Genomic DNA, 26,647 nt, shown 5'->3' with positions numbered 1-26,647 from the left:
AAAAAGTATAATAAGTATAAAACGAAACAGAATTTAATACCAGCGGATCAACTTTTTTAGCTTTTTTTTACGACGAGAGTTCAACGCTTGATCATAGCTTTAAGTGAATTGTAAAAATGTTAAATAATAGTTAAACAACGATGTTAACTTTATTTACATTATTAAAACTTTGAAGAGTTATCTTTTCAGATTGACTTTACATATTGTTATTTTAAAACTTAGAGCGTTATTTTGTTCTCCATTTTGAACTGCCAGTATCGTCAACATTTTCTGACCTTTTTCTCCTTTTTTTTACAGATCGGCAAGTTGAAGTTTAGCGCAAACTTGTGTCGTCTGCCAAATGCTCCATCAAGGCAAACAGGCAGTTTGGAGAGTTGAATACAAATCACTTTCACGGTGATCTTTTTAGGCTAACAAGATTTCCTTAAACAATATTTAACCAATCACGTGGTGCCAATATGGCAACTCTGTCCACACCACACAGACTCATCTCTACATCCAGCCACGAAGACTCTGGCAACGTCACACAGTCAGATGACGAAACCATTGACGTCATCTCGAACCCGGACCAACCATCAGGCTCAGAACACAGTGACGTCATCACAAAAAATGGCGGCGACCTCGATAGAGTAAACAAAGATGGCGCCGACTCCGGCCAAAGAGGTGATTTTTTTACAAACCGAGATCCAGAAGTACCCATAAACCTTTCTCCTGACTCTTCAGCTTTTTCAACATCGGAACCTGGTCCACCATACCCACCACACCTGAAACTGCCAGTATCAGACCCAGGACACCTGAAGGTGCCACCAGAAAGTGAATATCTCAGCTCGTTCAAACCCTTCGGTCTGCACCATCCCGCATCACGTGACCCCCTCCACACCCACCTCACCCCATACTTCAAGCGTTTCCCCCACTTCTCCGCTGACCCCAGCGTGAAAAATCTACCCTACCACTTCCCTAACTTTCTCCACCCCCCGTCCCCCGTCCCTTCCCCTCCCTCCCCCAAATCCTCCTCCCCACGAAGTTCAGTCTCCCCAGTAAACCTTAAATCCGACTCCCCCCACCCCTCCGACGCCACACACCCCTCCTTCATCAACAAAACACAAACCCCTCACCCTAGACGGTCATTTCTTATAACGGACATCTTAGCTCCCAGAACCCCGGACACGGGCAGAGCTCACCACCTCCCACTCTTAGCTCACAACTCCTTGCTTGAAAACTCCAAAATGGCGGCCTATGGGAGCGCAGGCGTCAAGCAGACGTTCACTCAAGTCTCGCACAAACACGTCACTGGCCGAGATGACGACGATGTCGATGTGGACGTCGACGACATGAACGATGAGATGGCGGGTGACGTCAGCACCAACGGCGACGACTGCCACTTCAGCAGTGAGTCAGACGATGACGGTAAGTCAGTTCTGTCTCACAGTATGGTACCTCGCGCTTTCGTCGCTTCTGTTTTAGTTGTTTTTTTTTAACTTTCCGGTCATAATCGGCTGCCTTAAGGTCATCCACAATTCCGAGTTAAATATTAACCGAAATGTACGCGTCATGCAATTAGCCAAAAACCCAAATCTATTTGGATTAAATTATTTCATCTCACCCATAAGCCGTAGTGTTAACACATCTTTCATCTTCTAAATAACAATTTTTTTTTCTCTAAACGATCCAATTACCTTTTTAATTCTAAATTTATTTTTTATTGCCTTGCTTTAGCTTAAAAGAAAACAACTATCCATTAATTATTTTTACAACCCATTGTATATCTTGCTATGCAGAGATATTTATTTCGGTGACCGGAAAGATGTGCAACGGAAAACTATTAACTGCGCAAAAAAGTGCGAAAAGCATTTTTGTTTTCCTAATTCGAACATTTATAGACTTTTACAAAGAGTGACTACATGTTATTTCAACTTAATGAGACAAATTAAAGTTCACTAGTATAATTTGTTACAAGCTTTTATTTAACTCACTTCCTCGACAGTCTGTCTAGACCGAAACCCCGGAGTGAAAGAAAATTCGGAAACTTCTACTTGACCGATACGATTCACATTTGGCACGTGGGTCAAGACATGAAGACAATGCAATCTGAAATTAAATTTGACTCAATTGGATGCCTAATAATTTTTTTATGAATTAATTAAAATTTGGACCGAATTAGTAGGCATGTCTATCCAACCACACCACACTCGTCATCACCTTCAATAGCTGCGCCATCACGTTAAATGGCTGCGACATCACGTTCAGTAGGCGCGCAATGGTTTTTAGTCATGTAACTCCAATGTAAATAAAACATGTAAAGTACTGAAAAAAAAATTCATAAAAAACGTTTTAATAACAAGCTTTTATGTAATAATGCACTAAAAATAAGAAAATAAATTATAGACTACTATTTAAATAACTATAAAGAAAAGCGTGGGTGTCTTCCTTAACATTAGTAAAGGTATCCAATATATACTAAAGTGACCCACGCTTTTCTTTATAGTTATTTAAATAGTAGTCTATAATTTATTTTCTACTTTTTAGTGCATTATTACATAAAAGCTTGTTATTAAAACGTTTTTTATGATTTTTTTTTTTTTATTTGCGTCTTCTTCTGTTTGCGCAGTTTTCCGATGCGCAGTTTTCCGATGCGCAGTTTTCCGATGCGCAGTTTTCCGATGCGCAGTTTTCCGACTGCGCATTTTTCTGGGAACCGTTTATTTGACCTTCATCTTGTCAACAAAATATAATGGATATCGTTCGATACAATCCATGAAACTACTTTAGAAATAATGCTCAATTTACTAATTCAATTTCTTGTAACTTACCATTTTTTAACATTCAAGTTTAAGCTTACGAAAAATAAATGAAGTTTTTTATTCAAATAAAGAATGTTAAATTTCACTAACGTCGACAATGTCGTTTACAATCTCTTCAAAAATAATAAATACCAATACCGTTATTAGCTGACTGAAAAGAACCAAATCAGACTATAATACAGTCTTTTCGATTTTTGCAAGCCTGAAACTGTCGGATTAAAAGTGTACTTAGGTTTTTAATTTTTTCAATTAAAATAACTTCACTAATCCAGACTTCACTAATCCAAACTTCAGTAATCCAACTTCACTAATCCCAACCTGGCTATGTCCTGCTCCCTAAAACTTCTCACTTGAACCATTATGTAAATTTGACTCAACTACAACTCTCCATCCAACATAATCCCCCTCGTGCGTCGTCCCCACCTTTCTACCACGAGTTACCCTCAACGATTTCAACCTTTTCTAAACACTCCTATTGATACCCTTTAACCCTCCAAATCCCAAACGATTTTTCCAATCTTTTACTTTTTCACCGTCACATTTAACAAGGGAGATAATCCCCATCCTGCGATAATCCGCAAGTCAAATTGTCCAAGTTTTCCCCGACTAATCCGCCATCCTGAAAACTTCAGTGAGGTCACATGATCATCTGCTCGCGCTAAATTTAATCTTTACCTCTCGACTTTCAAGTGGCTCGCCACGGATAAACAGCACTAATGCGGTGATTAAACGAACATTGAAGTTATTCCATCGCAACATACGGGGAAAAATAAATTTCGAATTCCTGACACGGGGAATGTAATCTGTTGATATCTGTAGTAATCGGATTCAAAGATAGAGGGGGGGGGGATGGGATGGGCGGTTTGTGGTTTACTGAGCACGCGCTGGCTATTGTATATATATATATATATATATATATATATATATATATATATATATATATATATATATATATATATATATATACACTGTTGTCAAATAGAAGTTATTCAATATTACTTAACATATTGGGAAAAATAATTGTCAAACTCTTACTACTGGGAAAGATTTTGCTCAATAAACACCGAACACGCCATCTAACACCAATATCACCGCTTCATGAACACCCAACACACCATCTAACACCAATATCACTACGTCATACACACCCAACACACCATCTCACACCAATATCACCGCGTCATGAACACCCAAACACCATCTGACACCGATATCACTGCATCATGAACACCCAAAACACCACCAAACACCAATATCACCGCGTAATAAACACCCAACACACCACCAAACACCAATATCACTACGTTATGAACACCGAACGCAGCATTTGACACCAAAACTCTACGCCATACACACCCAACACACCACCAAACACCAATATCACTCCGTCATAAACACCAAACACACCATCTGACACCAATATCACTACGTCATACACACCCAACACACCACCAAACACCAATATCACTCCGTCATAAACACCAAACACACCATCTGACACCAATATCACTACGTCATACACACCCAACACACCACCAAACACCAATATCACTCCGTCATAAACACCAAACACACCATCTGACTCCAATATCACCGCGTAATAAACACCCAACACACCACCAAACACCAATATCACTACGTCATACACCCAAAACACCATCTGACACCAATATCACTGCCCCAAAACACCACGCCTGATCACGCCGCCACCTTTGATCGCCCAAATGACGATGGCCAGATAAATCAAATCAAAACAAGCCAACATCAGCTTCCTTCACACGTCCCTCCCGCTAAAACCAGCCCGCTAATCACGTAATCAGAGGTGGTGGCCTGCTCAAACAACATGGCGACACATTTCACGGCCACGTCTGCGCATGCGCGCTTTTACCACCCGCATAACAGAATACTATCAAATCCCTCATAACAAAATACTCTCAAATCTCTCATTAAAAAATTACTCTCAAAGCCCTCATAACTGAAATCACTCAAATCCCACCATGAAAGAATAGTCAACTTCCCACAAATGGGCCACCCTAATAAGAAATAATGTCGTTCTCCCAGTATTTCTAATACCTACGTTATTTATTTCGGCTCCATGATGTGAGTAAAAAAATATTTTGCTAATGTTTTTAACTAGATACCGTTGACCCCTAGTCAATAATAAAAGGACGAAATAAGCAAGCGCTCAACAATCAATTTCTGAGTTTTGACTTCTAAAATTAAATTCCTCACAAATTTTTGACATCTAAAGGCCTGCCTACCTAGTAGAGTGGTCTAGCGGTAGAGAGCTGGACTGCTAACCCGTTAGTCTAGAGTTCGAATCCGGGTTCAAGGCAGTAGACCGTCCCTGAGTCCACCCAACTCTGATGGGTACCTAACACACGTTAGGGAAAGTAAAGGTGGCTGGGCATAGTGCTGACCACACTATCTCTTCATATGCCGAGAGCACAGAAACAAGTGAACTCTACTTCACTTGCCCCATAGACCGTCAGGTTTGAAAGGGAAACCTTACCCAGTAAATAAAAGTGTATTTAATATTGTCCTAATATTTCTAGCAAATGACACACTATCACTCCCCAAATAACGTGTAAAGAATCGGATAGAATCGTACATCAAATAGACATCAGTCTAGTTCCATCCACATTTGTAGTCTATATTACAGGCTACTTGTTATATGTTAAATGTGCCTCTTAGGGGTAGCGGATACAATGTCAAAATATGACATATGACATTTAGAAAAGGTTATATATTGTCCCTACCTCAATCAACACCCCCCCCCCCCCCTCCTTCCACCCTTAAACAGTTTACCATTTTCAAAAATGGCTGAGGAAAAACATTAAAAAAATATCCAGTTCACTTTAAAATATGGCTGAGATTTCCCACTTTGTTAAAATTATTGTCAAATTAAATTTGTTAGTGGATCTTTACGCCCAGACATCATATTTCTTCCGTCACCCCCCCCCCCCCCCACCCCCACCCCCACCTCAAATAGATTGTTCTCAGTCGAACAGCCGACAGAACAGCCAACGAACAGCACTGGGCAAGGCTCCTCTTCCCCCCCCCCCCCCACCGTCTTATGTTCAAGCTCTACATTTCATTTCTCCCCCGGGGCCTAATGCTAAAGACATGTTCGCTCACCCCCCGGGCACCGTCACCCAATCATCTGTCACACAATCATCCGTCACACAATCATCCGTCGCGCGCCTCCACTACAAGAATTTTAAAACACGGGCTTTTTCAAATCTCGCCGGCCATTGCGGTAACCAAATCTCGCGAGTTAGCGGAGATTTCCGTTTTAAGCGGGCAGTCCGCAATGTTTGACTCCCAGCCGTACAAGCTGTTGCGTTTTAAAGTGCCAGTTGAGAAACAATCAGCCCCAATCAGGCGATCGCCGGTACATAATAACCTATTTCCGATTTCAAATCGAGCATTTGTTTTCCCGTCTAGTGGAGTCAAATGGCTGGGTAAAGTGCGAGCTTGCGAGGCGGTTGTCGGTTCGCGGGCTAGAGCCATATGGCCGGTTTGTGTTAGATTGTGTTACCATGTATGGTCGCTGCACCGTGAGTATAATGTGCGGGGAGGAGGGAGGGGGAGGGTGAACAACCCACATATTACCAGGTGTTGTTCTTGACTTCACACCTCCGATGTGATTAGGACAAATCAAGCAGAGCAATTAAATAAACAGATGCTCGAGCAGTTCCCCCCCCACCCCTGTCCCCAGGGGTTTTCACGTGATACTCACCTACACGACATCAAACAACACGTGCGCCTGTTTACCACTGCAGCAAACAACATGTCTGTTGTAATCTTAACTCACACTTCAAGTTCTATCAACTCTACCTCATACCTAGAAGTCAACATTACCTTATTACTAAAAATTATATCAACTTTACCCTGGTCTTTTACAACCTTCCGGTAAATCAAGCTGAGAGGTTTCATAATCCCGACAAAGGGGACACAGGTTAAGATTTTTTCCGCATCAGATGCTTTGCAGAACATTTATTTTAATGGAATAGAATTTCTTTTTACTATAGAAGCGCAGCGGGGGGGGGGGGGGGGTGCGGGGGGTAAATGTGTCCCCGGGCGCCGACCGTAGGGGGCGCCAAAATGTGTTGGAAAAAAATTAAAAGCTCATTTTAGCTGCAGTTATTATAAATATAAAAAAAATATATGGGGGTGGGGCGCCAAATTGAAAGTTTGTCCCCGGGCGCCTGGAAGGGTCGCTACGCCTCTGATTTACTAACCACATGTTCGATTCTGCTCGCATCCTTGACCAAGTCTATCAAGCCTACATCATACTTAAATCTTCAACAACCACACCTGAATTACCTTCCATACCTTACAGCTAAATCATTTTCAACCATACCTCTTAACTAAGTTTTTATCAAGTCTACTTCATGCCTAAATCTATGTCTTTATACAATATTTTTAAATTATTTTTATGAAAAACGAAATTAAAACGTAAGGGGTGGGATTAATCTACCCAAATACAACTAAAGATTGTTTTTTGTAACCCACCGCTGATCATTAGCGTTAGCATCAATAGATTAGAACAATATGAGATTAGTATCGTCACGTCTGTCGGGATTATCGGTCTAGATTAACACGGCATAGACCAGAACAATGCCTGAAGCTTAGGGTATGGAGATGTAATTAGAGAACAAAGGCCCGCTATGTGTTTATTGGCTAGTCCTGTCACAAATCTGTTCAATGTTCCTGGGTTGATCGATTCCAATGTGTGAATATGTGGGAGTGGGAGGTGAGCTGGTGTGTATGTTTGGTATTATAGAATATGTTGTCTGTGATTAGTGTTGTGTTTGTATGTGTATAGTTGGTGTTATAAGGTGTGTTGTGTGTGTTTAATGCTATATTGATGTGTGCGGTGTTTTATTTCATTTGTAAGTGCACGTGCCTTGTGGGACTCTTTGTATGTGTGTGTTTATGTGTTTGAGTGTATATGTGTGTGTTTGAGTGTGTGTGTGCAAGTCGCCAATGTTCGTCTCCTAAAAATTAAGATCACGATTTCTACTGCTAACTCCAGTCACCTATATTGTCTTTCATCTAGACCACCTTATTCCAGACCTTTTCAATTCCTTTTCGATTGATCTTTAATATACGCATTCCGTCTTCGCAGCTTTATCATCTCTCTAAGCACTTTTTACTTTAACTGTCCTGGGTTTAACAGGCCTGTAACATCACCTCAATCCAACCCCCCCCCACCAATCTATCCTACCCCCTCTCCCCCCACCAATCTATCCTACTCCTACCCCCCCCCCAATCTATCCTAACCCTCCTCTCCCCCAATCAATCTATCCTAACCCTCTTTCCCCCCCCCCCCACCAATCTATCCTAACCCCCCCCCCCCCACAATCTATCCTCACCCTCTCCCCCCCCCCCCCACAATCTATCCTCACCCTCCTCTCCTCCCCCCACAGACTCCAACGACGAGAGGTCCCCCACCAAGCGGGGTAGCTCCAGCTCCTCCCCCCTGCTCATCAAGACGAAGAAGCCGAGGAAAGCCCGGACAGCCTTCACTGACCACCAGCTGTCGGTCCTGGAGAAGACGTTTGAGAGACAGAAATATCTCAGCGTGCAGGACAGGATGGAACTGGCGGCCAAACTCAACTTGACCGACACGCAGGTCAAGACCTGGTACCAGAACAGGAGGTCAGTTACAGGGGTCTTAGCATAGGGTAATATCATAGGGGTCAGTTACAGGGTCTTAGCATAGGGGTCAGTGGCAGGGGTCTTAGCATAGGGGTCAGGATGGAACTGGCGGCCAAACTCAACTTGACCGACACGCAGGTCAAGACATGGTACCAGAACAGGAGGTCAGTTACAGGGGTCTTAGCATAGGGTAATATCATAGGGGTCAGTTACAGGGTCTTAGCATAGGGGTCAGTGGCAGGGGTCTTAGCATAGGGGTCAGGATGGAACTGGCGGCCAAACTCAACTTGACCGACACGCAGGTCAAGACATGGTACCAGAACAGGAGGTCAGTTACAGGGGTCTTAGTATAGGGGTCAGTCACAGGGGTCTTAGCTTAGGGGACAGGATGGAATTGGTGGCCAAACTCAACTTGACCGACACGCAGGTCAAGACATGGTACCAGAATAGGAGGTCAGTTACAGGGGTCTTAGCTTAGGGGTCAGTGGCAGGGGTCATCATAGGGGTCAGTCACAGGGGTCTTATCGTAGGGGTCAGGATGGAACTGGCAGCCAAACTCAACTTGACCGACACGTAGGTCAAGACCTGGTACCAGAACAGGAGGTCAGTGGCAGGGGTCTTAGCATAGGGGTCAGTCACAGGGGTCATCATAGGGGTCAGTGGCAGGGGTTTTAGCAAAGGGGTCAGTCACGGGGTCTTATCTTAGTCAGTCACATGGGTCTTATGACAGGGGTCAGTCACAGGGGTCTGATCATAGGGGTAAGTGACAAGGGTCTTATCATAAGGATCAGTCACAGTGATCTTATCGTAAGGGTCAGTGGCAGGGGTCTTGTCATAGGGGTCAGTAGCAAGGATCTTATAATAAGGGTTAGTGACAGGGTTTGTTTTGCAACAGGAGGGTCTGCCAAAGCTGTTTAATGTGTATAATGGAACCGACAATTTATAAAGCAAAATACAAAGCAGTACTTGCTAGAGATTATCAAAACACAAAGCAATATTTGCTAGAGATTAGCAAAACCACACATAGATTAGATTAGCAATACTCGTTTTAGATGTTAGTATAGTTTCAGATATTTTAGCCTAGTTTCAGATATTTGAGCCTTGTTTTAGATAAGATATTTTAGCCTAGTTTCAATTATTTTTAAACTTGTTTAGTTTTTTTTTTATCATGATGAAGATATGGTAGCCTAATTGACATTTGTTAGTTTAGAATTTGTTCAGCTTACCAAACCTACGTCACACTAATCAAAATACTCATTATAACACGAGCGTTGCTCGTTTTTTAATTATATATCTTTCTGGCTAAGTTTTTGTCCTTTTAAATCTATGTCATGTACTAATAGACTATCCTATCATGTCTGTTTAACACTGTACTAATGGACGATCCCATAATGTCTGTTTAACACTGTACTAATGGACGATCCCATAATGTCTGTTTAACACTGTACTAATGGACGATCCCATAATGTCTGTTTAACACTGTACTAATGGACGATCCCATAATGTCTCTCTAGAACCAAGTGGAAGCGTCAGACAGCTGTAGGTCTTGAGTTGCTGGCTGAGGCAGGCAACTACGCCGCTGTACAGAGGATGTTGCAGACCAACCCCTACTGGTTCAACTACCACCCCCAGGTGAGGCACTGTGGAATTTTTTTTTAATGGGGAGTGTTACCCCCCCCCCCTACTGGTTCAACTACCACCCTCAGGTGAGGCACTGTAGAATTTTTTTTTAAGTGGGGAGTGTTACCCCTCCCCCCCCTACTGGTTCAACTACCACCCCCAGACCAGGCACTGTGTAATTGATTTGTTCTTTAAACTGGGGATAGAGCCTGCTTGCCTGACAGTCGTGAGTTTTAGTCCCTGGTTCGTCGTGGCACTTCCCTGAGTCCACCCAGCTCTGATGGGTACTGATCGTTGGGAAAGTAAAGGCGGCTGGGCATGGTGCTGAACACACTACTACTTCATATGCCGAGGTCGCAGAAACAGGTGAACTCTATTTCAACTGCCCCACAATCCCCAAAGGTCCGAAAGTGAACATTTCTTAATTGTTTGAAAATTTTTGCCTTTATTATAAAATATTTCCATACACGTGGAATAGGAACTCCTGACTTAGTTTAACAATGTATATCTACATAAGTCATAAGTTAACCAACATGAATAAATACTTTTAGCATTTAAAATTTGAAGATATTGAACTTAATGTTTTTTTTTATATGGTAAATCTAGTATTTTGATGAAAATTAGCATTGCTTAATTGCATCTCATCAAAATACGGTAAATTACAATTAACTTAAACCCGCTTTGGCTGATAATAGAAACCAACGTCTGCACTAGACAGCCACGTTCAAACTCAATCATTCCCCAAGATTAAATTGATTAAACAGAATAAATTAACATTCAAACCTATTCTTCACTCTGCAAACCAAATTTCATTTTTCAAAACGAGTTTGTCGTGATGGTGCTATTTACGCATTAATTAATCTCATTCATTAATTTACTTAATTCTTACCTATCGATCCCCGCCACTTTCAAACGTGTGTTTCTTTTGACTCCCCCCTTTCAGGCAGCAGCCATCCTCTCAAATCTAGACGCTCTCTACTTCCGCAACCCAGAGAACTCAATGGCGCCCGCTCACCGGCCGCTGCTGCCCCGGATGTTTATTCACGGCTTGCAACAGCACGTCAGTCAACTTCCGGTTCAAAGTTCGCCATCTTTGTACCCCACAGAGAACCGAGGTTGAAGATGAACAATGGCCGCTAAAGCTACTGGAGGCTTGGTCTCTATTGGACTCAAATGTATACAAGACGCCAGTGCACTCAACGCAAGGATTTCCATCTTAAGAAGCCTTGATTGGTTAAAGTTAATTAGTCTCATCAAACAATGCCAGAACAACGCACTAAGGTCAAGAACTTTACTGTCAAGTTTTTGTTCAAGGTATTTAAACGTTTTGGTCAAAAGTCTCACTGCGGAGATTTTGGTGAGAGACTAACAATAGAAGCAATGTGACGTTTTTTAATGTCCTACACTACAGAGAACTGCAACCAAAGACTGTACAGCATACATGTTGTTCTAGTGTTTACACTCCTAGGGTGTAGGTACAGACTTTCGCTGGGGCGTAATGATATCCTGGGAGGATGGTCAATGTGTTAGGTCAATATACCTACAGGATGGTCAATGTCAGGTCAATATACCTACAGGATGGTCAATGAGCAAGGTCAATAGACCTATAGAATGGTCAATGGGTCAGGTCAAGAGACCTACAGGATGGTCAATGGGTCAGGTCAAGAGACCTACAGGATGGTCAATGGGTCAGGTCAAGAGACCTACAGGATGGTCAATGGGTCAGGTCAAGAGACCTACATGTTAAGCTATGACTGTCACGTCAAAGGTCAAGCTGTGACTATGTCAAGTGTTAGGTCCAGCTAAGACTATGTGCTACGTCAAAGGTCCAGGTATGATCAATATGTCACGTGGTTGTGATCGACCAAAAATCGACCAATGACCTTTCACCTCCACGCGGGCTAGACAAACCGTCCAATGATGTTATTGAACAGGTAGCTAGCAAATATTTTATTAATGAACTAATTAGCTTGATCTAAGCTTAATTATGTAAACAGTCATTAGCTTTACTTTTTGTAGTATGACCCTTGTTTCGATAAATTATGCTAATTTTGCCTTTGTTTGAGTATGGATTTAATTTACTGTTTGATGTACCTAAAACACCAAAAGTACAAAATCCACCAAAATCACCCACAAAGAACAATTAAATTTTCATTTCAAAATTATCTTAGAAAAAACAACTTCCCAGCTAGTTAAAGATCGCGCTAAGTGACCGAGGAACTAACAAATTATTTTACGAAAATCACACCCACAACTCTTCATGCCAGAGGCCAATAACAGATGAAAGACAATATAACAGATGACAGATAATGTAACAGATGACAGATAATGTAACAAGCACGTACATTTCACACACACCCACACACACCCTCCCCCCCCCCCCCCAAACACACACCCCTCCCCTTCAACCCACACAATTCAATAAACCCCAACAATGCATGAATGTGTTTTGAGCAACACCAAGCCAAGACAATTTCAGTCACCATTTTTTTTAACACCAAGTCAAGACAATTTCAGTCACCATTTTTTTAACACCAAGTCAAGACAATTTCAGTCACCATTTTTTTAACACCAAGTCAAGACAATTTCAGTCACCATTTTTTAACACCAAGTCAAGACAATTTCAGTCACCATTTTTTTAACACCAACTCAAGACAATTTCAGTCACCATTTTTTAACACCAAGTCAAGACAATTTCAGTCACCATTTTTTTAACACCAAGTCAAGACAATTTCAGTCACCATTTTTTTAACACCAAGTCAAGACAATTTCAGTCACCATTTTTTTAACACCAAGTCAAGACAATTTCAGTCACCATTTTTTTAACACCAAGTCAAGACAATTTCAGTCACCATTTTTTTAACACCAAGTCAAGACAATTTCAGTCACCATTTTTTTAACACCAAGTCAAGACAATTTCAGTCACCATTTTAACACCAAGTCAAGACAATTTCAGTCACCATTTTTTAAACACTAAGTCAAGACAATTTCAGTCACCATTTTTTTAACACCAAGTCAAGACAATTTCAGTCACCATTTTTTTAACACCAAGTCAAGACAATTTCAGTCACCATTTTTTTAACACCAAGTCAAGACAATTTCAGTCACCATTTTTTTAACACCAAGTCAAGACAATTTCAGTCACCATTTTAACACCAAGTCAAGACAATTTCAGTCACCATTTTTTTAACACCAAGTCAAGACAATTTCAGTCACCATTTTAACACCAAGTCAAGACAATTTCAGTCACCATTTTTTTAACACCAAGTCAAGACAATTTCAGTCACCATTTTTAACACCAAGTCAAGACAATTTCAGTCACCATTTTTTTAACACCAAGTCAAGACAATTTCAGTCACCATTTTTTTAACACCAAGTCAAGACAATTTCAGTCACCATTTTTTTAACACCAAGTCAAGACAATTTCAGTCACCATTTTTAACACCAAGTCAAGACAATTTCAGTCACCATTTTTTTAACACCAAGTCAAGACAATTTCAGTCACCATTTTTTTAACACCAACTCAAGACAATTTCAGTCACCATTTTTTTAACACCAAGTCAAGACAATTTCAGTCACCATTTTTTTAACACCAAGTCAAGACAATTTCAGTCACCATTTTTTTAACACCAACTCAAGACAATTTCAGTCACCATTTTTTTAACACCAAGTCAAGACAATTTCAGTCACCATTTTTTTAACACCAACTCAAGACAATTTCAGTCACCATTTTTTTAACACCAAGTCAAGACAATTTCAGTCACCATTTTTTTAACACCAACTCAAGACAATTTCAGTCACCATTTTTTTAACACCAACTCAAGACAATTTCAGTCACCATTTTTTTAACACCAACTCAAGACAATTTCAGTCACCATTTTTTTAACACCAAGTCAAGACAATTTCAGTCACCATTTTTTTAACACCAACTCAAGACAATTTCAGTCACCATTTTTTTAACACCAACTCAAGACAATTTCAGTCACCATTTTTTTAACACCAACTCAAGACAATTTCAGTCACCATTTTTTTAACACCAAGTCAAGACAATTTCAGTCACCATTTTTTTAACACCAACTCAAGACAATTTCAGTCACCATTTTTTTAACACCAAGTCAAGACAATTTCAGTCACCATTTTTTTAACACCAACTCAAGACAATTTCAGTCACCATTTTTTTAACACCAACTCAAGACAATTTCAGTCACCATTTTTTTAACACCAACTCAAGACAATTTCAGTCACCATTTTTTTAACACCAACTCAAGACAATTTCAGTCACCATTTTTTTAACACCAACTCAAGACAATTTCAGTCACCATTTTTTTAACACCAACTCAAGACAATTTCAGTCACCATTTTTTTAACACCAAGTCAAGACAATTTCAGTCACCATTTTTTTAACACCAAGTCAAGACAATTTCAGTCACCATTTTTTTAACACCAACTCAAGACAATTTCAGTCACCATTTTTTTAACACCAACTCAAGACAATTTCAGTCACCATTTTTTTAACACCAACTCAAGACAATTTCAGTCACCATTTTTTTAACACCAACTCAAGACAATTTCAGTCACCATTTTTTAAACACTAAGTCAAGACAATTTCAGTCACCATTTTTTAAACACTAAGTCAAGACAATTTCAGTCACCATTTTTTTAACACCAAGTCAAGACAATTTCAGTCACCATTTTTTTAACACCAAGTCAAGACAATTTCAGTCACCATTTTTTTAACACCAAGTCAAGACAATTTCAGTCACCATTTTTTTAACACCAAGTCAAGACAATTTCAGTCACCATTTTTTAAACACTAAGTCAAGACAATTTCAGTCACCATTTTTTTTAACACCAAGTCAAGACAATTTCAGTCACCATTTTTTTAACACCAAGTCAAGACAATTTCAGTCACCATTTTTTAAACACTAAGTCAAGACAATTTCAGTCACCATTTTTTTAACATCAAGTCAAGACAATTTCATTCACCATTTTTTAAACACTAAGTCAAGACAATTTCAGTCACCATTTTTTTAAACACTAGCCATGGGAGCGACCTTGCATCTCGCCATAAAAAAACCCCGTTGGAACAAAAAATCTTTTATTCAACTGATCCACCATATTTCTGATGTTTATTTCAATCTGTCTGTGCAACTCAACCCCGAAGTTTGAAACTGACGACATCCCTTGGTTACGTGTCTTTGATGTTTTTATTTCACCTATCACGATCATTCATACAATTCACAGCTCAGCCGATTTCACATTTCCACTATTGTATTTCACACCAAAATGTCAACCCCACTCATCAATAAACTGATTTCATGTGTGAATTTTATGTACATAATGATTTTTTGTACATATCAAATGTATTAAAGTGATATTTCTTTTTTTTTCCTCTTGAAATTTTAACAAATTAAAAAATAAATTATTGTGATGAATAAAATTCATGTTGTGTTTGATTTTAGTGTTACAAATATTGATTTGGCGTCTGTTTGTCCATTTTTTTTTTTGGTTCTCTTTGGTTTGATGGTGACACTAAAGATAAAAAAAAATATACTGCGTGGAAAAACGGGCGTTAACAGGAACAGCTGATCGTCTCACCCACTGCTAGAGGGTTCCTAGCTTGACATTCAATATGGTAGTTGAATAAGAATTCATGAGTTGTCCGGTAGTTGAATAAGAGTTCATGAGTTGTCCGTTAGTTGAATAAGAGTTCATGAGTTGTCCGTTAGTTGAATAAGAGTTCATGAGTTGTCCGTTAGTTGAATAAGAATTCATGAGTTGTCCGGTAGTTGAATAAGAGTTCATGAGTTGTCCGTTAGTTGAATAAGAGTTCATGAGTTGTCCGTTAGTTGAATAAGAGTTCATGGGTTGTCCGTTAGTTGAATAAGAGTTCATGAGTTGTCCGTTAGTTGAATAAGAGATTATGAGTTGTCCGTTAGTTGAATAAGAGATTATGAGTTGTCCGTTAGTTGAGTAAGAGATTATGAGTTGTCCGTTAGTTGAATAAGAGATTCTGAGTTGTCCGTTAGTTGAGTAAGAGTTCATGAGTTGTCCGTTAGTTGAGTAAGAGTTCATGAGTTGTCCGTTAGTTGAATAAGAGTTCATGAGTTGTCCGTTAGTTGAATAAGAGATTATGAGTTGTCCGTTAGTTGAGTAAGAGTTCATGAGTTGTCCGTTAGTTGAATAAGAGTTCATGAGTTGTTCTTTAGTTGGATAAGAATTCATGAGTTGTCCGTTAGTTGAATAAGAGTTCATGAGTTGTCCGTTACTTGGATAAGAATTCATGAGTTGTCCTTTAGTTGGATAAGAATTCATGAGTTGTCCGGTAGTTGAATAAGAGTTCATGAGTTGTCCGTTACTTGGATAAGAATTCATGAGTTGTCCTTTAGTTGAATAAGAATGCATGAGTTGTCCGTAAACGTGAAAATATAAATAAATTATTCAAAAATAGGAACGGCCATTAGAACATTAAACAAAAGAGATGATAGTTTAATTTTTACCAGAGAAACAATTAAGGTCGACTGTAGCCTGATATTAGGGCCCTATCATGTCCGCCTTTAAAGCCATATGAAGTCTGCCTTTAAGGCCCTATCAAGTTAGTATTTAAGGCCTTATCAAGTCTGCCTTTAGTAGTCTATCATTTGCTATTTGTATTCCATCGTCTGATTTAAGGGCCCTATCAAGCTTGTTTTAGGGTCGTACCCCCCCCCCCCCCCAAGGGACCTATCAATCTTGATTTTAGGGTTCTAAAAGAACCTAGAAATCTTAAACCTACCAAAAAAGCCTTAAGTACACTCCAACAGTAAGCAGCCATATAACTAACACTACATCAAGCTTAGTTCATTGCTTAAAACAATCATCACACCTCACCTATGAGGTCTTTGATGGTTACGTCTGTGATGGTTACACCTATGATATCTACGTCTTTGCTGGTAGTGCATTTGATATCTACGCCCTAAGATGGTTACGCCTATGATATCTACGCCCTATGATGGTTACGCCTATGATATCTACGTCTTTTATATCTACGCTTAAGATGGTTAGGCCTATGATATCTATGTCTTTGATGTGTACGCCTATAATATCTACGCCCTATGATGGTTACGCCTATGATATCTACGCCTTTGATGTCTACGCCTATGATATCTACGCCCTATGATGGTTACGCCTATGATATCTACGCTCTATAATGGGTATGCCTATGATATCTACGCCCTAAGATGGTTACGCCTATGATGGCTACGCTTAAGATGGTTACACCCATGCCTTCAATATTGAAAACTTAACTAAGCACAAATCCCCATTCTTCCCTAACTAAGGATCTGCTTGATTTAAGAGCCCAGTGCACAGATATTTAATCCTTTCTTCTTTATCCTAAGCCTGATCAAATGTGTTCAACAGATCTTTGAAATAACTCCATTGACACCCTCCCCCCTGGACTGTCGGGTGAATGTATCGATGACGTCACGTGACTAGGATAGCTGATTGAGATTAATCGTACCTAAAGTCTGGGTGGGGGGGGGGGGTGGGGGTGGGGGGAGACCTTGCTCGGTCAGGTGTGAAGTTGGCTGTGGATTTGTGTGTGGGTTAGTGCGTGGGTTCATGTGTGGATTTGTGTGTGAATTTGTGTGTGGTTTTGTGTGTGGATTTGTGTGTGGATTTGTGTGTGGATTTGTGTGTGGATTTGTGTGTGGATTAGTGTGGATTTGTGTGTGGATTTGTGTGTGGATTAGTGTGGATTTATGTGTGAATTTGTGAGGGAATTTGTGCTTGAATTCGTGCGTGAATTCGAGTGGGAAATTATGGGTAAATGTGTGTGTGTAACTTTGCTTGTCTGTTCGTTTGTGAATACACAAGCGAACTTGTGTGTGAATTAGTGTGTGAAATTGTGTGTATTAGAGGTGGCTTTGAGTGTATTTCGATGTGAATTAATACGTATTAAGTTATGTGTGATTTAGTGTTTGTGAACTAGTGTGATTTTGTGCAGCATCAGAATTATAAATGTGATATTGGCTTTATTATTGAGAAAGGGAAGGGGGGGGGAGAAATGCTTGTTTTTTTTTCTTTTAATTTCTATGATTAGCCTTGATATTACGATATTAGATCGTGGCTTTTCGTGAAATCTCAGGGTATTCTAAAACAAAAAAATATAATGTTGTATTTATATATGAATAGGCTATAAAACTTAGGCTTATATATATAATTTTTTGTAGGCAGATTGATATTTAGATATATATCAACTAATTGCCAATATTTACACAATATAGCGTCCCGCGTTTTACCTTCTAGTTATAAAAATACGGATGTAATATTATAATTAAAGAAAATGATATTCTCTTGTTTTGGAGCTTATTATAATTTTTTAAAATATTATTTTGTTTAAAAATTAAAACAAGTTGTAAAATAGTAAATATAATGTGGGCATCTAGACTTGAAGGTGAAGAATAAAAATAGAACATTACAGTACGGACGTTAGTGTAAAACATCTGCAACATTTTCACAATAAATTAAAACATCTATTTCATTTCCAAACATTTTTGTGTTGTTCCCTTAGGCCTAAATAGCCAATCAACTTTTTTATTTCAAAACATTATAACACAACGATTGTCTAAGTCTGAAAACCGTTTAACTTTAAACTAACCTTAAACTCGGCTGTCACTTCCTTTCAAATTTTATCCGTCGCATCTCATAATATTAGCCGAGCTGACAGTTCAAATTTCGGGAATTCCCAATGACTCATAAACCACCAACTTAAAAATTAACAAGTTTAGAAGGGAATTTAAAAAAAAAAATCTTAACCATCTTTAAAGGAATGAAAACTGACATTATACGTATGTAAATCATACGTTACCATACGACCGTTGTTCGAGACAACAACATAGCCCGACCTGCCTCTCCCCCTCCCCTCACAGCTCATGATACACATCCCCATATATTCATGACGATTACCGCGGTAACTCTAGACAACCCTATCACTCCCAGGGATCAAATCCCGCCCCTCCCACTTCCCACGCTTCCACTGTAGATATAAATACAATCTCCGAGCACTTAAGTCCCAGATTGTCTCAAGTTAAATGGGGCTATAGGGCTATTTGATGGAGCTATAGGGCTATTTGCTAGCCCCATTAGAATACCAGAAGACGCCGTACCTGCTTTGGACGTGTGATCACTGTGAAAGACAATTCACCATCCACACCGAGGCTCTGCCGGGAGCTGACACCTGTAATTATACCTGACTCATTTTCAGATCGAGAAGTAGTCGGCCACCAAACAACATAATTAGGGTTAAAGGTTGCGCGCGTGATGCCTATCTGGTTTGTATTCAGGGGCGTCGCGACTGTAGCAGTCAAGAGCGTTGACCTAATGTATGAAGGAGCGTTGACCTAATCCATTCAGGAGCGTTGACCTAATTCATTAAGGAGCGTTGACCTAATCCATTCAGGAGCGTTGACCTAATCCATTCAGGAGCGTTGACCTAATCCATTCAGGAGCGTTGACATAATCCATTCAGGAGCGTTGACCTAATCCTAATCCATTCAGGAGCGTTGGCCTAATCCTAATCCATTCAGGAGCGTTGGCCTAATCCTAATCCATTCAGGAGCGTTGACCTAATCCTAATCCATTCATGAGCGTTGACCTAATCAATTCAGGAGCGTTGACCTAATCCTAATCCATTCAGGAGCGTTGACCTAATCAATTCAGGAGCGTTGACCTAATCCATTCATGAGCGTTGACCTAATCAATTCAGGAGCGTTGACCTAATCCTAATCCATTCAGGAGCGTTGACCTAATCCTAATCCATTCATGAGCGTTGACCTAATCAATTCAGGAGCGTTGACCTAATCCTAATCCATTCATGAGCGTTGACCTAATCCATTCATGAGCGTTGGCCTAATCCGAATTCATTCAGGAGCGTCGACCTAATCCATTCAGGAGCGTTGACCTAATCAATTCAGGAGCGTTGACCTAATCCTAATCCATTCATGAGCGTTGACCTAATCCATTCAGGAGCGTTGACCTAATCCATTCAAGAGCGTTGACTTAATCCATTCATGAGCGTTGACCTAATCCATTCAGGAGCGTTGGCCTAATCAATTCAGGAGCGTTGGCCTAATCCGAATTCATTCAGGAGCGTTGACCTAATCCATTCAGGAGCGTTGGCCTAATCCATTCAGGAGCGTTGACCTAATCCATTCATGAGCGTTGACCTAATCCATTCAGGAGCGTTGGCCTAATACATTCAGGAGCGTTGACCTAATCCATTCATGAGCGTTGACCTAATCCATTCAGGAGCGTTGACCTAATCCATTCATGAGCGTTGACCTAATCCATTCAGGAGCGTTGGCCTAATCAATTCAGGAGCGTTGGCCTAATCCATTAAGGAGCGTTGACCTAATCCTAATCCATTCAGGAGCTAACACAAGGGATTAAAAATGTAAAATACAATCGTTTAATCAGACGGCCTTAATTACATGAGAGTATCAATAGCTCAACGTCATACAGTGTATTGTCTAGTATAGGTTTTGTATAGGTTTTGTATAGGTTTTGTATAGGTTTTGTATAGGTTTTGTGTAGGTTTTGTGTAGGTTTTGTGTAGGTTTTGTATAGGTTTTATGTAGGTTTTGTGTAGGTTTTGTGTAGGTTTTGTGTAGGTTTTGTGTAGGTTTTGTATAGGTATTGTGTAGGTTTTGTGTAGGTTTTGTATAGGTTTTGTGTAGGTTTTGTGTAGGTTTTGTGTAGGTCCTATAACTGGTACAGCTGATCCAGTAAAATAAATAACTCTGGGATCTGTACGTTAGGGTCACTTTCTTGAGGAGTATTCTGACAAGTAAAAGTGACAATTATAAAGGAAAAAGTAGACATATATATTGGTAAATAAAAGTAACGCGAACATGTAAAGGTAACTATTTTAAAGTTAACTGTCATAAAAGTAACTTCTAATCAGTGGCGTAGCGAGGTCGGGTGTCACCCGGTGCGGCACTTAATGGTGTCACCCCCACAGAGGACAAACTTTCAAGTTTTCGATTTGCACCCCCCCCCCCCCTCAAGTTTTTGATTTGCACCCCCCCCCTCAAGTTTTTCTCTATATGTTGTGTTATTTTTTGCCTTGGTGTCACCCCACTAAATGGTGTCACCCGGTGCTGTCCGCACCCTCCGCTACGCCCCTGCTTCTAATGGTAAGTGTGAAAACATAAATACCCGCGGACATGTAATGGTAACTATTATTAAAGCAACTTCTAATGGAAATAATGAAAAAGTAAAGGTAACAATACATGTAAAGGCAACTATTATACAGATAAGTGTTGACATATAAAAGTAATCAACCATGTAAAGGTAACTATTATGAAAGTAACTTGTATTGGTAAGTGTGAAAAATAAAGGTAACAAAACATATAAAGACAACTATTATAAAGGTAAGTGTTGACATCTAAAGGCAACCACACAATGAACAAAGCTGCGCTACTCAATCAAAGAATCTCACCTGTATTTTAGCTCTCTGCTGATCATTGATTATTAATCATTGTCTAGATAAAATATTTACTTCATTCCATAAATTCATCTTTTTTTTAAATTTATTTTTATTTACAAACATTGAAAGCACAAAACACCACATAGCACTACATGATTGTCATGTGATCGCTACTTAACTCAATGTGATCGCTACTTGACCATTTCCTCAAGAGTTATCGGAACTGATTAGAAAATAGTTACCTAGTGACACAATGGAAACGAATGGATCATAATTTCCGCCATAGCCTAGCCGGAACCGCTGGTTTGTTTGGTGTAGTTTGCAAGAGTTCTCTGCCTTGATCTATGGTTTCTGTTAGACAAATAGGTACATTTACCTCCCTTGTAGAGATGCGAGTTATACTGACAGTGTTGTGTTTCAGTTCTATTTAAAGAATTTAGGTCGTTTATTTATAATTTTTGTTATTGTTGGTGTTTTTTGTTGTTTTTTCGTTTGAGTTTTCTGGTTTTAGTACCAATTCTTTATTCATTAGCTCTGTTATGGTTCTAAATATCTTAAATCTTACATAAAAGTGTGTATGTGAGTCAGGGTGGGGGGGGGGCGGCAGCACTGAGTCAGGGTGGGGGGGGGGGTGCGACTATAAACACACGTGTCACCAGTAAAAACTAACAAGTGTCTCTGGTGTGGAGAGAGGCCATAAACCGATCGTCAAAAGTTTCATCAGAAAAAAAATTGATATTTATGTGTTGATCGTTTTCGCCAGTAACACACAGATGTTAGCAACACTAACCATCTTTTCTTTTTTTTTTTTTTTACTGCCCCAGATATTCATAACCGTCATAAAAATATAAAAACAAGGAAGGTGTGTTGAAGGGAGAGTGGGGTGGGGAAGGGGAGCTCAAAGCAGGTGAAAATAAAAATTGAAATTTTTTACGAAATCAATAATTGCCACTAAAACGTATAGATGAGGTTATTGTTTAGCCAAATCCACGTTTTTACGGTCTACGTTGGATGTAATTTTATGTAAATAGACGTTGAAGTGATCTCCTTTAAACCCGCAGTACACGTCATCAAAACTTCCCGTCATGCCCCAACTTGTGACGTCAGTGACGTAACGTCTACTGACAGTAATGCCAGAGAACTCTTTGATACTTTTTCTCGCCTGTAAAATTTTGTGAATTTTGTTTCGTTTTTTTTTCTAAAGTTCGTTTGATATTTAGGTTTTTTAGTTTTAATTTATTTAAAATATGTATTTATGCCGGTCGAGATGGTGTATCTGTGTTTAATGCAACAACATAGAACTTCACATTATCTTCATTTATGAATCGCTAATTTTAATCGCTATTTTTATTTAATATTCATAAGCTGGCGTCGCCTGTAAAGTAGGAAAGGGGGGGGGGGTATAATTTACATTTTTTGTTCAAGGTCAGGGAACGTCTAGCCCTGAAAACTTCGCTCTTAGTAAATGGCTCAAAATGTAAACATTGTACGACGAAAAATTCATCAAAAACAATAATAATACCCCAAGGGTTTTCAGGTTATATTAATCTAATTAGACCAACTATATTTAAAAAACAGCATTCATTCGCATTCATATATTCTTCGTTTTTCATTTGTTTATCAATAATACAAAGATAGAATTTTATATATATATATATATATATATATATATATATATATATATATATATATATATATATATATATATATATATATATATATATATATATATATATATATATATATATGTATATATATATATATATATATATATATATATATATATATATATATATATATATATATATATATATATATATATATATATATATATATATATATATGTATGTGTGTGTGTGCCCTCTGTATGTTATGGACTGACTAGAGTGGATATTGTACTTTTATATCATTATTTCCCACGAAGAATCACGACTTTCCTATATTTCTATAGCAATAGTTTTCTAAGGACCAGATCTCTAAGGACCACCCCCCCCCCCCCCCCCCCCCCGCAGCTCATCAATCACAAGTCTAACTGCCAGCTCCACCCGTATGTCATCACTCTGAGGTTATCGCCGCTTTCATCTTCCTCTCGATGTTTTATCTCTCGTCTTTTATAACCAGGGTGGTGGGGCCCATCCCCCGGGCAACCCTAGTCCCAGACTTAACTCTCCTTTGTTGGCCCGTGTAGGGGGATGTTGCGGGGTAGGGTGGGGACTCTACAGGGGTTGGGGGAGGGGTCGAGGGGACATCCAACAATCCGATGACGTCTATTGTTCTACACTACACCTCTGAGTTCAATCCCTACACTAACCCGAATCTGGGTTGGGGAAATAGTCTCTAGAAAAATTTATCTCAGTGATATCTATATATATAATTCTCTTCTGGGAGCCGTTAGAAAAGAAGCTGCAAGCGCGCCTTGCAGTCCCCTCTCTTTCTCTCTATCACTATCACTACCACCCCCACCCCACCCCACCCCCACATTGTCTGGTGAGCTGTGGTCACGCTGTTTACATTTTACAATCATAGAGACGGGTTTGGTGACGGCTATTAGGGGCAGGTAATTTAGTTTGAAACGATTTTAAACTTAGAGGAGGTAACTAGGAGGAAGCTGCTATCACGGGGGGGGGGGGGGGGGGGGGGGCAGCATTGGTACTGTCGAATTCACAAATTATAAATTACTGAAAAGAGGGGAAAAAAACAACAACTAAATAGCGGCGTATGATACGCTGCGGGTCGGCTCGTTTTATAATATTTTAAGATGTCTGATATAGCGCTGTCGCTCATTAAATGAAATTTACCATGTTGAAAATCAGTTACTTTATTTAGTAGGTTTCGTTTATATCGTTCTTGTCATCCTTTGATAAATGCTCCACCGCTCAAAACAACAAGACAGTATTTTGACTTTTGCTTTTATTTATGTTAAAATATAAAATGTTATTTAAATGAAGGACTACTATATCCTAATGCCTGAAGCTGGTTAATTGTTGGTACCAAACACATCAGCGGAAATGTCGAATGTATTTATAGCAGTTAACATCTGTGATTGATAGAGTACAACTATACTAGTTACCATTTAGCTGGAAATTTATAACATGGTGTCACAATTTAAATTACTCCACGTCCGATCAGAAAATGATGAATATCTCATACAAACTTCTGATTTTTCTAAAAAAAAAAATCATTAAAAGTTATTCAAAACTAATTTGATACATGTTTTAATACAAACCAAATTATTCAAAACTAGGGGACTTCATATATTGTTTGCAATATTGTTGCCATAGGTTCCATTTTCAGTTCCTTAAATACAAAATAAATCAATGGAGTAGTAACTCGTTTCTAGACACTTGAGCTATTGACCTAAGACACCTCGACTATTGACCTAAGACACCTCGACTATTGACCTAATACACTGCGACTACTGACCTAAGACACTCCGATTATTGACCTAAGACACTTAACTATTGACCTAAGACACTTGATTATTGACTTAAGACACCTCGACTATTGACCTAATACACTGCGACTACTGACCTAAGACACCTCGACTATTGACCTAAGACACTGCGACTACTGACCTAAGACACTCATTGACCTAAGACACTTAACTATTGACCTAAGACACTTGACTATTGACCTAAGACACTACGACTTAAGACACCTCGACTATTGACCTAAAACACGTCAACTATTGACCTAAGACACTCGACTATTGACCTAAGACACGGGTTCCCAACCTGGGGGTCGCGACCCCCCTGGGGGTCGCGAAGGTCTTTCTGGGGGGTCGCCAACTGGTATACTAAACCTTAGTAATTTGAAACAAACCATAAATATTTAGAAGAATTTTTGAAATTCGGCTTCATTAACATCACTGGAAATGTAATAGAGAAGAAACAAAGCGCACTGTACAAAGTTGTTCTCAGTCAGGAATCTATGAAATCTTCAAAACTAAAACGTCATTTGAGACGAGTCATTCGGAACACACCAAAAAATATATGGAGTTCTTTTGTCGGTAAGAAGCTAGTTGCAAACGCCAGAGACTTGATCGAACAGGAAGTTTTCACCAGCATTAGTGCAAGCATGAAATGAAGTCGCAATAGAAAATGCCAAACAAAAATAAATACCTTTTTTGAAACTGGATGATTAAAATTGGTCAGAACGGCTGCGTGGTTTTGTACGGATGGTGCGCCATCTATGTTTAGGTCAAAATCGGGCTTTCAGAAAACAGAAAAGATTTAGCTCCCTAACCACTGCTCTAACCAATCGACATCAAGAGTCCATTGCTAGTATAAGTCGTAAATTATATAAAATCTGGAGCCTTCAAAGAACTGAGCAAAAACATTAATATAGGTCACTAGGTTCTGCTCTTCTACATTACAGTACGCTGGCTGTCAAACGAAATGTTATAAATTGTGTTTTTGAATTGAAATCTGAAATCAAATTGTTATTGGAAGTGCAATGGAAACAAGACTTTTTGGTATACTTAAAACGACGTAGAGTGGTTGGAGAGAGTATCAAACCTAGCAGATGTGTTCGATCATCAAGATAAGCTTAACCTGATGCTTCAGGGAAAATGAACGAATATTATAACTTTCCATGATAATCTCGGGGCATTTTATCAAAGCTGCAAAATCGGTAAAGAGAAAATAAATCTTGGAAATATTGTAAATTTGAGAAACTCTGCGGTGTGGTAGATAAATCTGATTGTGAGATAATTAAAATTTTGAAAAAAGCGATTTCTGGGCATCTTGAATCTCTTGAAAACGAACTGCATTGCTATTTCTCTGAGCTGAAAAAATAAGAATCTGCATTTACGCATTACCCATTCTCTTCTTCCCTTGATGTTGCCAGCATTCCCGATGAATTACAAGATGAATTCTTTGATTTGCAGAATGATTCCGAGTAAGATGAAAAACTGCAGACACTATTTTGGTGTAGTATTCACCATTCATACCCAAACATAAAATTGAGTGACTTTTCGAGAATATATTTTCAACACTATTTTTCGATTAAAAACAAAATTAAGATAATTATGATGACATAGGTTGGCGTTAACAAAAAAATTTTAAAATTAAAAACTTAACCATGAAGG

At 39.2% G+C, this 26,647-nt stretch overlaps 1 protein-coding gene across 1 annotated transcript; it reads left to right on the top strand.

Annotated features, from left to right (window-relative positions):
* The first annotated feature begins 1,096 nt into the window (after positions 1 to 1,096).
* LOC131936629 (barH-like 1 homeobox protein) lies at positions 1,097 to 11,573 on the top strand. Its single transcript, XM_059293695.1, has 4 exons — positions 1,097 to 1,407; positions 8,237 to 8,468; positions 9,983 to 10,100; positions 11,032 to 11,573. Exons 1-4 carry the CDS (start codon positions 1,227 to 1,229, stop codon positions 11,206 to 11,208), a joined length of 708 nt encoding a protein of 235 aa, XP_059149678.1. The 5' UTR covers positions 1,097 to 1,226; the 3' UTR covers positions 11,209 to 11,573.
* Positions 11,574 to 26,647: the final 15,074 nt, after the last annotated feature.

This window comes from Physella acuta, unplaced genomic scaffold (assembly GCF_028476545.2).
Source record: "Physella acuta isolate Inbredline_101_S28 unplaced genomic scaffold, ASM2847654v3 ptg000182l, whole genome shotgun sequence".
Taxonomy (NCBI): Eukaryota; Metazoa; Mollusca; class Gastropoda; family Physidae; genus Physella; species Physella acuta.
This window is presented reverse-complemented; position numbering and strand designations above follow the sequence as displayed.

What these genes read in the sequence shown, in the direction of transcription:
- LOC131936629 (XM_059293695.1), top strand. Translation starts at nt 1,227, where the DNA reads ATGGCGGCCTATGGGAGCGCAGGCGTCAAGCAGACGTTCACTCAAGTC. An exon ending in CAGTGAGTCAGACGATGACG is followed by an intron (nt 1,408 to 8,236) that starts GTAAGTCAGTTC and finishes CTCCCCCCACAG; the next exon opens with ACTCCAACGACGAGAGGTCC. An exon ending in GGTTCAACTACCACCCCCAG is followed by an intron (nt 10,101 to 11,031) that starts GTGAGGCACTGT and finishes CCCCCCTTTCAG; the next exon opens with GCAGCAGCCATCCTCTCAAA.